The sequence below is a fragment of the Ipomoea triloba genome, chromosome 3 (genome assembly GCF_003576645.1).
Source record: "Ipomoea triloba cultivar NCNSP0323 chromosome 3, ASM357664v1".
NCBI lineage: Eukaryota > Viridiplantae > Streptophyta > Magnoliopsida > Solanales > Convolvulaceae > Ipomoea > Ipomoea triloba.
The window spans coordinates 20405425-20417266 of NC_044918.1; the positions used below are offsets into that span (position 1 = coordinate 20405425).

Genomic DNA, 11842 nt, shown 5'->3' on the forward strand with positions numbered 1-11842 from the left:
CGTGTCCAGCAAGCAGTGTGCACTGCCTTGTAGCCACCAGGCAGTGCTCCTGTGCACAATGTTCGTCTTTTAGGCTATTTTTTACTCCTGAATCTTTTGAATTTGTGTTTATGGCCATCATCAAAGTTGTTGCTCTTTAAGTTAGATTTTCAGTGACATAAAAATCACTTGATTTTGACATTACTACGCAGAAATATGACCAAAATACCGTGCAGTGGACGAGTTGTGCGAGAATTTCAACTTCTTGCTCTTTTCCTCCACGTTTGCCTTTATCTAAATGACCAAGACCATTGAAAATACCACTCTTTGGCTCTTCAAGAGGTATTATTTCCTCCCATCTTCATAGCTTCTCCTAAGCTCCCATTGACTCTACATGCGTCCAAAATGCTCCAAAAATCATTCAATTCATCTAAGTCATCAAGAATTACACCTAAACACACAAATGAATCAAATGAGGAACATTTTTGGTAAAACTATAACAAATGACAAGAAAAATAAACTTAAATGCAAGGTGAAAACAAAAACATTTTGGCACTTAACAAGCATAAATAGACAGGTTGGCATGCCATATGACTAGTCATTATTTGATTGGAATAAGTTAGTCCGGTTAAAATCTGTGTTTAGCTTAGTCAGTTTAGGCCAAACAATAAAAATCTTAGCTTGGTCCATAACTCAAAAAATTAAAAAATATTGAAGTTTTTCAAAAAAAAAAAAAAAATTGAAAGCATTTTTTTTAAATTTTTTTTTTAGTTTAGAGTTTTACATTTATCAATGACCGATTAAAATATGAATTCAGTTGGACTGTACCAAACAATAAAAATGTATCCTGGCCCACAACCTAAAAAATTTTTAAAAATACTTTTTTTTTCTATTTCTTTTGTTCATAATTGTTACATTTATCGATGTCAAATTAAATATATTTTCAAGTAGATCGAGCCTAATAATAAAAATCTTATCCCGACCAGTTTGGCCACATCCCAAAAAAGAGTAAAAAATTTTCTTCGACTCCTTTAATTTAAAATTGTTATATTTGTCAATTTAAATATGGAGTATTTATTTTTATTATATTAAGTTACAATTTAAAATTTATTTATTTACATTTTTTGTTATAGTTATTATTAAATTTAAGTGCACTACTTTCAATTTTTTAATTTTGGTGTGTTGATTTGGGCTGGCGGGGCGAGGTAGACCGAAATCCGCGGCCTAGCGGGAGTGGGCCTCCAATTGCTTGGCCCACCATACTTTTTTTTTTTTTTGGATAATAGATATTATTATGTTTCAATCTTTAAACCCCCAAGAACAATAATATACTTATTACCAATCGAGCTATCTCAACATTCAATAACTATTATACATAATAATAATATATTAGGTATTTCTTTTGGCAAAAATATACTATTAATTAATAAAATTCAATCCCTAGGCCCCTACAATAACAAGATACTTATTACTAACAAAGGTACCACAACAATGCAACATTCAATAATCATTATACATAATAATATGTTACTATTAAAACAATTACTATATATAAATATATGTTTGGCTCTTCACATTCCTACTAATGATGAACGTAATGCATTAAGTTTATGAACCAATTTACTCATCTCAACTAGATATACTTATAGTCCCATAATGGAACAAAAGACGCATCACCATATGTACTAGACAACTATGTTGTCTCAAGTCAAAAGACTATTGCATACTTGTAACATACAACATGCCGATGACACGTAGGTAAACACCATGCGATACGTTGTCGTCAGTCGTTGCCCAATGACTTGTTCTCTAACAATCAATCACATGTCCACTCTTCGTATCTCGTACGGAATGACATGAGACTCACTATAAGAAGGATAAAGTGCTAGCCTTATCAAAATTCTAATGCCAAATTAGAATTCATATGACTAGGAACATTGTACAATACTTCATTAATAAATTCTTCGTCACTTATATTCTTAACTCTTAAGAATGAAGAATTAAGAAGATTGTAGGGAACAATATCAAATATTAATTGAGCCAAAATAAAATAAATAAAACACTTATTTATTATATTTATTTAGTTAGAATAAAATACCCAACACAATAAATGTTGACTCCTAAGACATACATGTACTCTAACAGTCTTATCATCTAGCAATTAAAAAATATAATATATTTTAGGAAACAATATATATTTTTCCTTCACAATTTTCCCCTCCCAAAACCACAGATCCCTCTTATAGAAATTATATATGTTTAGTAGATTTTCATGATTCTAAGTTTCTAACAATGTATAAGTTAGATACTTTAGAACCGTAATTTTGAATTTGCTACGTTACTTTGTAATTGTAAAAATAGGACTTAAACTTTCTCACAAAAATCAAATTAGTAGATTCATAGCTGGAAGATCCTAAATTCAAAAGATATAGGAACAACAAAACTATACAGTCGTAAATCTTTATCGGACAAATAATTTGTATACATTAAAATAACTGAATTTCGATCTATCGATAGACCCTATCATAAAAAGAACCTATTTGGTAAAACTTGATCTTTTGCTTTAGCAAATAATGATCGATCTTACAAAAGCTCATCCATCAAATCAACGACAACCTATTTGAGCTAGTAAGTAATCGATTAATTGTCAAAGATATTGTGGTTCAGTGGCATCAAACCCTTCCCTTTATACGGGAGATGGTGGGTTCAAGCTTCAGTGGAGTTGAGAAAGTAGTTATGAACAGATACTGCATTGTAACTTTTGTGCTTCAATAGGTTGAGAAAGTAGTTATGAACAGATACTGCATTAGTTAGTAGTATTCAAAAAAAAGTAATACAGTAGAATATTGTTAATTAATCGATATGATGAAGTGGCCATGTATGCAAGCTCATATAATTATTGTTCTTTAAATCTGTATTTTCAAAATTCAGAAGAAAGTTCGCTTTCATTTCTGCGGAAAAAAAAAAAAATAAAAGTTCATGCTAGATTGCTTGGTTTCTGTTGGGCTTAATACCACTTCACCTATAATTTTCCAGTCTATTAATTCTTTGTCCAACCTTGTTTGGGCCTAGCGTTATATTTGATTCCTGGGGCTTCATTTCTCTAGGCTGGTTAGATTAATAAATATCTTGTTTCGCCGAAAAGAAATTATTTATAATAAATATTTTATATTAGCATTTAATAAAAGGGAAATATAAAATGTCATTGGAGCTTTGCTTAGGATGTAAATTTATTTGATAAACAATGTGTAATGGTGTGAAAAACAATTTTTTATATATTTATAAGAGACATTTAACCTGACGTCAAAAAGGATAAATTCATAATTGAATAAATTTGGTAAATTCTTAGCCACTCAGGAAATTTTTTTTTTACCTCTCCTAAGTGGGATTTATTTTCCTTGATATCATAGAATGTAATTCCAATTCTCATCCCCCCGAACTTTCCTAAGTCAAATATTGCATCAAATGTGGAAGTAATTTTCTCACATTTTAAATTCCCTAAAAATTTCAAACTTTCCTGACTAACAAACGCCTCTTAAGGTCTCACTACTCTTGCTAAGATGGATAAAAGAGCAAGACGTACTGCAAGAGCCCTATACGAGTTTAGCTCATTAGTTCAGTAAGCAGTATATGGGGAGATGGATAAAAAAAGAGAAATTGTGAGGGTGTGTTTAGTTTGCACATGAAAATCAAAATTAGAATGGGAATCAAATACTTAGTAGTGATAATTGATTTTAGTGAAAATATTTTGCATATTTGGCAGTAGACTAGTAGTGGAGATGAAAGCGCGTTGACTATGAAAACGAGTGTAAAAAATACATCTATCAACGTACATATATAACCGACCTTATCTCCACTTGAATTATTTGCTTATCAATCAATTAATCGCATTGCACAGTTCAACCTAACACTCACAAAAGTCAACATACAGCAGAAAAGAGAAATAGTGTATATCAGATCAGATCACTGCACTTTACAAACATAATCACAAACTAACAGAAGAAATAAGACACAGATCGATCGAGGAATTGAAATTAAGAGTACGTAAGGCATATATGGCCTGGTTCGCCGTGACTTCACTGATGCGAACGCTAGAGCTTGAGTTCTTACCACCTAACCCACGTGTTGTTCTTGAGGACACAAACGCAGCGGAAGCACTCCATGGAAGGCTACGTGAGTTGCTTCACTTTCTTGAGAAATCTGAGGATCAATTCAACGCTGAAGACGTGCCGACGCAAGGCTGGAAAGCAAGGCTTAAAGATGTTGCCATGAGAATAGAAGATGCAATTGAATCAAAAATAATTCATAGTTTTAGAGGAGGGCAGTGTACGATTCCTCTTGCTCAAAGCTCTCATTACATCTTCAAATATGCAATTGAAGAGTTGACAAAAAAGTTTGTGAAGGAAGATTTGCAAATGAAAGGTATTCTTTCATCCAGGGAAAGGATTGAAAGTACTAGTAGTAGTAGTTCCTCCCTTCACACAGCCTCAGAGCTTCAGAGCACAATGGTAGGGCGCACTGCTGAATTTGAACGTATCAAACGGTTACTCCTTGAAGATAAATCTATAGAAACACTGGTTCTATCAATTGTTGGCATGGCGGGAATAGGTAAGACAACTTTTGCTCGAAGCTTGTACCAAGACCCATTAGTTAAATCTCATTTTGATGTTCTTGCCTGGGCAACCGTGTGTACGTCTACAACATATGATAGCCATAGAATACTTCTTGAGCTTTTGTTGTGTATTGAGCCAGAATGGAAGGAATTCATCCATGAAATCAACGATGACCTACCTGACCTAGTACACAAACGGTTAGTAGGTCGGAGGTATCTGGTTGTTCTAGATGACATATGGGACATTAACCAATGGGAGGAAATTAAAAGGTCATTTCCTGAAAATTTTAATGAGAGTAGAATATTGTTGACAAGCCGACATGATGAAGTGGCCATGTACGCAAGATCTTATAATCATTGCTCTCTAAACCTGCCTTTTCTAAATTCTGAAGAAAGTTGGCTTTTATTTCACCTAAAGGTTCATCCTAGATTGCACCCGCAACTCGAGGCAATATGGAGACACATTGTCCATTATTTCAAGGGATTGCCTTTTGCAATTGTTATAGCTGCTGGACTTGCACAAGCAATCAATGAGTCACTATGGATTTCCAAGGAGATTGAGAGAATATTTTATGAAAGGATGTGTTCTGATCTTGTTCAAGGTATTTCAAAGATACTTATTTTGAGTTATAACAACTTGCCTAACTTTTTGAAGATTTGTTTCTTATATTTGGGAATTTTTCCTGAAAGTAGCGCTATTCCTGTGAACAAACTTATTAAATTATGGGTAGCAGAAGGGTTTGTGAAGGTAGAAGGTCAAAGGAGCTTAGAAGAAGTTGCTGAGGATTTTCTAAAAGATCTAGTATCTAGGAGTTTAGTTTTGATTGACAAAATTAGCTTAGATGGCAAGATTAGGACATGTAAAGTGCATGACATAGTACATGAGTTTTGTAAGAGGAAAGCAATGGAGGAGGGCCTCTTACATGTTGTAGATGGACATTTTGGTCATTTACATGCTTATCCTTGGGTAAGTATTGAAATAATGGACGTTTCAGGGTACATTTCACTTAATGATATCTCCAATAGATCTCGATCTATTTTATCCTTTTGTCATGGTGTTAATAGGTCAATTGGAATTGCAAATTTCAAGAAGTTGAGAGTATTAGATCTAAGTACTCTTTCTTTTAAATGGAATTTGCTGTTTACTAATGGTGGTGTTGATCTAGTTCTTTTGAGATACCTAACTTTGAGAATATACTCATCTGGCCAACTATTGAAAATGTGGAAGTTAAAAGAGAGTTTTAATTTACAAACCCTTGTGCTTTTGGCAGACAAAGAAAGAAGGGTAAGTTATACAACAAAGGTATATGAAATTTGGAGGATGCCAATGTTGAGGCATCTAAAATTTAGCCCGGTGTTTATGTTTGATACTCCGAATGTTGTTTTAGAGTACTTGCAGACAATTTATTGGTTACAACCTTCCCAATGCACAAAGGAAGTATTTTTGGGAATTCGAAATGCAAAAGTGATGGGAATTTTCATGCCGAGAAGGATGAGAAAATTTGTACATGTTCGCATTTTGTCAGATGATGATAAATATTCTTTGGCTGAAAATGATGATGAATATTCTTTGGCTGAAAATTGGTTGGATGATCTTATAAATTTACAGAAGCTTGAGAAACTAAAAATTAATAGCCATCGTGATGATCCTATTATACTTCCACCTGCAAGTGCTTTTCCAGTACAACTCAGAATGTTGACATTGAAGGGAACTTTGCTGCCTTGGGATGCTATGGAAGAAGTTATTGGTATGTTGCCCAATCTTGAGATTCTAAAACTTAAGTTTGGAGCTTGTAAAGGACAATATTGGAAACTTAGTGGAGGTGGGTTTCCTAAATTAAAATCACTGCTCATTCAAGGAATAGAGTTGAAGCAGTGGACAGCTACTGACAATGCTTTCCCTATCCTGGAGCGACTTATCATTAAACATTGTATTCATTTGGAGATCCCTTCCATATTTGTTGAACTATACACTTTGCAATTATTTGAGTTGTACGGTTGCCAATCTTTGCTTGTTAATTCTGCCAAACAAATTCAGCAACAACAAGAGGAGTTATTTGGATATAATTGGCTTGTTGTTCATGACTACAATACTCATCAGGTTTTTCTATAACTCACTCAAATTTTCATTTTTATTTGTTTTTATCCTGGTCATTAATTATTTAATGTAACTAAATTCAGGTAGCAACCATTATTGAAGAAAAAGAACACGAGAACAGAGGACAACAAGAATGTAAAAAGGTTTGCATAAAAAAAGAACTCTTGAAACTAGTAAAATTTATAATTTTTTTGTATTTTATTTTCGTTATTTGTTTCATCCCAATTTTTAATATAATTATTGTGAATAATATATTTTTAGTCACTTAATTATTATTTTCTAGTGATTTTAATTAGTCCATAACTTTGTGCTGTTATCTTTTAACATACGGTGGAATTTTAATACTTATTAGAGCAATAGAGCAACACATTTGTTAAACTTCAATTAGAGGTATTTCTTAGTACAGGGATATTTTAATAATTTTTTTTATATTTTAACTTTATAACCCTCTTGAATTTTGGTATTTATTTCATATTTAAAATATAATTTGAAATTAATATTTCTAGTCAATAAAATTTCTTCAAGGTGTAAAATAAAATATATACAAATCTACACCACCAAATGTCTTCTGGTAATTAAATACAAATCTACTCTATACTTACAGTAGAAAATTACAAAAAACAAAAAAGTCTAAAACCTTTACATTACTCATGTTTTCTACAGCCCACTTTATGTTGACCACTATGACTTGCAACAAATTTTGAATTGGTATTTTGGTTTCTATTTAATTTGATCAACAATTTTTTTTTTTTAAAAACTATGCATTGAAGATTATTCATAATTTCGATATATGATTTTGATTTCTAAAATTCTAAATACATATTTTTTGCATCTAAAGTTTTAAATAAATATTTTTGGCATAATTTGCTTTGGTTATAATCTGTAACTTTTTGTCAGATCATTAGAATGCTTAATATTTATTAGTTTTTTCATATGAAAAAGTTTAAAATAACTAAGCCTCATAATTTTTGAGTAGCTGAAGTACAAGGCTAGTTATCCTGATTCCAGCTACTATGCAAGGCAAGTTCAAGAGGAAGAGGATTCTAAGCTCACCAATGTTAACTTCTACAATTGCTTTGAAGATGACTTTGACGACAATGACATCAATTGAAACAATCTTCTCTATTTCTTAGCTCCTAGCCTATTGTCCATGCCAAATAAAAATCATATGATTTATTACTTTTGCTATAATTTATGTTTAAAAAAAAAACTTCTTTAGCTGCATATTATGGGTCTGTGGATGACCTCCTTCCTTTTTCTTTGAGTATAGCACTTTGAATTTGGTATGAGAAATTGTTTCATTGGGGAGTGGAATTGCTTAAAATAAGTGTAGGGATGAGCTAATTAAGCTTGATTTTGATTATTGTTTCTTTTGTGTGGGCTTGTATGAATTATATTTGGTAAATTTCTACATGTTTATTCACTACATATTTCAGACTTTTTTCTAATTAATAATACCATGTGAATTGAAGGTTATATAACATTTCAATTTTCAAACCTTTATATTTTGCGAATGGAGGAAAATTATAAAATCAAGTATTTTATATTTGTTTTTGTTTTTTTTTTTGGTTTGAAATTACATATACTTGGTAATGTTAACATCTTTTTTATCTTTGAAATACTCATAATTCTTTACCTGTTACCACTTATTTGAAATGGTAATAAATGTATCATTACATGCACTATATAGTAGTTGGCTAGTAATGTTATTAACTAGCAACTAAAAATTACTGATACTCTATATTTTACTAAATACTCCGTAATAGTTTTTCCTTCACAATTTTCCCCTCCCAAAACTACAAACCCCTTTGTTTTTTTTTATTAAATATTTTTTTGGAATACAAATCCCTTCGTTAGAAATACTGTTTATTAGTGTAGTTTGTTGGTTGCCTCGTGACCAGAGACGGCAGGCGATGAAAACAAAGAAATTTACTAAAATTGTTTTAATAAAAAATACGGAACGTGTTGACTTGGTCACTTGGGAGGGAGGAATTGAACTACATTTTGTATAATACAGATTAAAGAGCTGCATAATTATTCCACACAAAAACACTCAATCATAAACACAGAGAGAGAGAGAGGGGAACAAGTTTTGGTATTGGCTATATATATATGGCTTGGTTTGCTGTAAGTTCAGTGATGCGAACAATAGAGCTTGAGTTCCTGCAACCTCATCCACGTCTTGTTCTTCACCATATAGAGGCAGAAGCAGTGGAAGCTCTCCATCGAAGGCTTGCTCAATTGCTAACCTTTCTTGATAATGATTCTGAGAATCAATTGAATGATGATGACGGCACGACCAAAGAGTGGAAATCGAGAATTAAAGAGGTTGCACTAAGAATAGAAGACGAAATTGAATCAGAAATAATTGATATTTTTGGCAGAGAGGACCCGAGATGGCGATTCCTTCCAAGAGTTGACCACTACAAACAACCTCAAAGATTCCTTGCAACCTTTCAAAATGGCACCGGAGAGTTTATGGAGTTGGTGAAGAACAAACAGCCGATGAAAGATGATGATGATGATATTCCTTCGTCCAGTCAAAAGATTGAGCATCATTCTGCTTGTTCAAAGCTACTTTGCAATTGGAGCTCAACAATGGTAGGACGTGATGACCAAGTGAATATGATTTTGGAGTTACTTGTTCAAGATTCACGGAAAGAAAGACGGGTTGTGCCCATTGTTGGCATGGGAGGTATAGGCAAGACAAAGTTTGCTCAAACATTGTATGAAGATCCATCAGTTTCATCTCATTTTGACGTTGTTGCTTGGACAACTGTGTCTGCACAACCTGTCATGCGACAAATGCTTCTTCAGCTCTTGTCTACTATGCAAATCTCCCACACCCAGGAAAAGGAAATCATCAATAAAAGCAACGAGGAACTAGCAGACCTATTACGTAAATGTTTAATGGGTCGGAGGTATCTCATTGTTGTGGATGACTTGTGGAGCACAGCCTCCTGGGATGAAATCCAAAGGTGCTTCCCAGAAGATAATAATGGAAGTCGAATATTGGTGACCACTCGACTTCAAGAAGTGGCCATTTCTACAGGAGGATCACATAATTATTCGTTAAACTTGCCTTTCTTAAATTCAGATGAAAGTTGGGAATTATTTAGTGAGAGGATTCTCAGTTATGGAAACTTAAGCTTGCCGCCTATGAGACTTGAAGGGATATGGGGACACATTGTTGAGTATTGTAAAGGATTGCCGCTTGCAATTGTCATAGTTGCAGGGCTTGTACAAACCACCAATGAGTCACTATGGGAATCTCAATCAGAGGAGATGGAGAAAATATTATGTGCCACTGTGACCAGCAGTCTTCTTGATAGTTTTTCAGAGATTCTCAGGTTGAGTTACAACCATTTACCTAATGTCTTGAGAGTTTGTTTCTTATATCTGGGAGTTTTTCCTGAAGATAGTGCAATCCCTACAAAAAAGCTTATTAGATTATGGATAGCAGAAGGGTTTGTGAAGGTAGAAGAAGATCAAAGGAGCTTAGAAGAAGTTGCTGAAGATTACTTAAAGGATCTTGTATCTAGGAGTTTAGTTTTGGTTGACAGTTTGAGCTTAGATGGCAAGATTAAGTCATGTAAGGTGCATGACATCGTACATGATTTTTGTAGGAATGAAGCAATTAAGGAGGGCCTCCTACATGTTGCAATAAGTAGATATTTTGATGAACCACATTTATATGTAAGGACGACTGAACGTTGGTTAAGTTTTGAATCAATGTATCCTAAACTTGATGTGCACACTGGCTTCAACAGGTATGGTTCCCTCTTTTGCTTTCATGATGATGTTGGTCATGGTTATCGACTTCCTGCAACCCCTCATTTCAAGAGGTTGAGAGTACTAGATTTAGGTTCTCTCCACTTCATTAACGGTATACCTTCATATATTGCGGACCTCATTCTTTTGAGATACCTAGCTCTGCGCTCATCCAAGTCTCTTAACAGTTTACCCGTGTTAAAGGATTGGAATTTACAAACTCTTGTGCTTTTAGAAAGTTGGGGTTGCAATGACGACGACCCCAAACCTTTGATACATGAAATTTGGGAGTTGCCAAAGCTGAGACATCTCCAAGTTTGCACAACATTTGTGTTGTGTACTCCAACTGCGGTTCATCAATACCTACAGACAGTTCAATGGTTACGCCCATTCCAATGTACAGAGCAAGTGTTTTTAAGGATTCCGAATGCAAAAGTGATGGGAATTTTCATGGAGGGCAGTGTGGAATTTGGAGAGCCCAATTGTTTGGATAATTTGAGGTATTTGCATCAACTTGAGGAACTAAAAATTGAAAGCGGACACTTTTATCCTTTTTTACTTCCAGTTGTGGATGCTTTTCCAGTACAGCTCAAAAAGTTGAAACTGAAGGGAACTTTGCTGCCATGGGATGCAATGACAGTTATTGGTATGTTGCCTAACCTCCAGGTGCTTAAACTTAAACATGGAGCTTGCCAAGGAGGATATTGGAAACTAACTGAAGGTAGTTTTCGTCAGTTAAAATCATTGCTTATTCACGGATCAGGTTTGAGGCACTGGGAAGCCAGTGGTGATAATGATTTCCCTATCCTTGAGCGCCTAATTCTTAAAGAATGTTATGAATTGGAAGAAATCCCTTCTAGTTTTGGAGAAATACTCACTCTAAAGTTGATTGAGTTGTGTCATTGTTATTCTGGGCTTGTCAACTCTGCCAAACAAATACAAGAAGAGCAAAGAGATTATGGAAATGATGAACTTGTTGTTCGTGCCTACAATATTTGGGTATCTATCAATATATACAACTTATTCAACCTTACTTTTGTATGCTATTTTAATTTTTATTTCATTCCCATCTTTAATTAATATATTCTTGTATCTAACTAAATTTCAGAGAAATGTTGAAGAGGAACTTGAAGATGAAGTTACAGAGGAACTTGAAGGAAGCAAAGATAGTGAAGGAGATTGTTAGGAATAATGATCTGAAAACAGTGGATTCATCACAATCCTGAGTTTATGTTGGCTGCTCTTGAATTCTTGCAGATTTGGAAAGAAATCTGTACTGTAGAGGATGAGTGTAATGGTTGGGAGCAGCTGAATGTTTAGGTTGGCAGTTGGGTGGTTGAATTGCAAGTTCAAATGCATGTGATTTAGGTTTTATTGTAAGT

At 33.8% G+C, this 11842-nt stretch overlaps 2 protein-coding genes across 2 annotated transcripts; both read left to right on the plus strand.

The window, feature by feature from the left end:
- The first annotated feature begins 3926 nt into the window (after window positions 1-3926).
- On the plus strand, window positions 3927-11251 carry LOC116013047. Its single transcript, XM_031252709.1, has 6 exons — window positions 3927-6692; window positions 6773-6832; window positions 7666-7746; window positions 8844-10960; window positions 11044-11106; window positions 11224-11251. Exons 1-6 carry the CDS (start codon window positions 4035-4037, stop codon window positions 11249-11251), a joined length of 5007 nt encoding a protein of 1668 aa, XP_031108569.1. The 5' UTR covers window positions 3927-4034.
- On the plus strand, window positions 6249-8167 carry LOC116012580 (putative late blight resistance protein homolog R1B-23). Its single transcript, XM_031252151.1, has 3 exons — window positions 6249-6692; window positions 6773-6832; window positions 7666-8167. Exons 1-3 carry the CDS (start codon window positions 6285-6287, stop codon window positions 7798-7800), a joined length of 603 nt encoding a protein of 200 aa, XP_031108011.1. The 5' UTR covers window positions 6249-6284; the 3' UTR covers window positions 7801-8167.
- Window positions 11252-11842: the final 591 nt, after the last annotated feature.

Excerpts from the sequence above, each read along its gene's own strand:
- LOC116013047 (XM_031252709.1), top strand. The coding sequence starts at position 4,035 with ATGGCCTGGTTCGCCGTGACTTCACTGATGCGAACGCTAGAGCTTGAG. Across the intron at positions 6,693-6,772 it reads ATGACTACAATACTCATCAG|GTAGCAACCATTATTGAAGA; the intron begins GTTTTTCTATAA and ends AACTAAATTCAG. Across the intron at positions 6,833-7,665 it reads GACAACAAGAATGTAAAAAG|CTGAAGTACAAGGCTAGTTA; the intron begins GTTTGCATAAAA and ends ATTTTTGAGTAG.
- LOC116012580 (XM_031252151.1), top strand. The coding sequence starts at position 6,285 with ATGTTGACATTGAAGGGAACTTTGCTGCCTTGGGATGCTATGGAAGAA. Across the intron at positions 6,693-6,772 it reads ATGACTACAATACTCATCAG|GTAGCAACCATTATTGAAGA; the intron begins GTTTTTCTATAA and ends AACTAAATTCAG. Across the intron at positions 6,833-7,665 it reads GACAACAAGAATGTAAAAAG|CTGAAGTACAAGGCTAGTTA; the intron begins GTTTGCATAAAA and ends ATTTTTGAGTAG.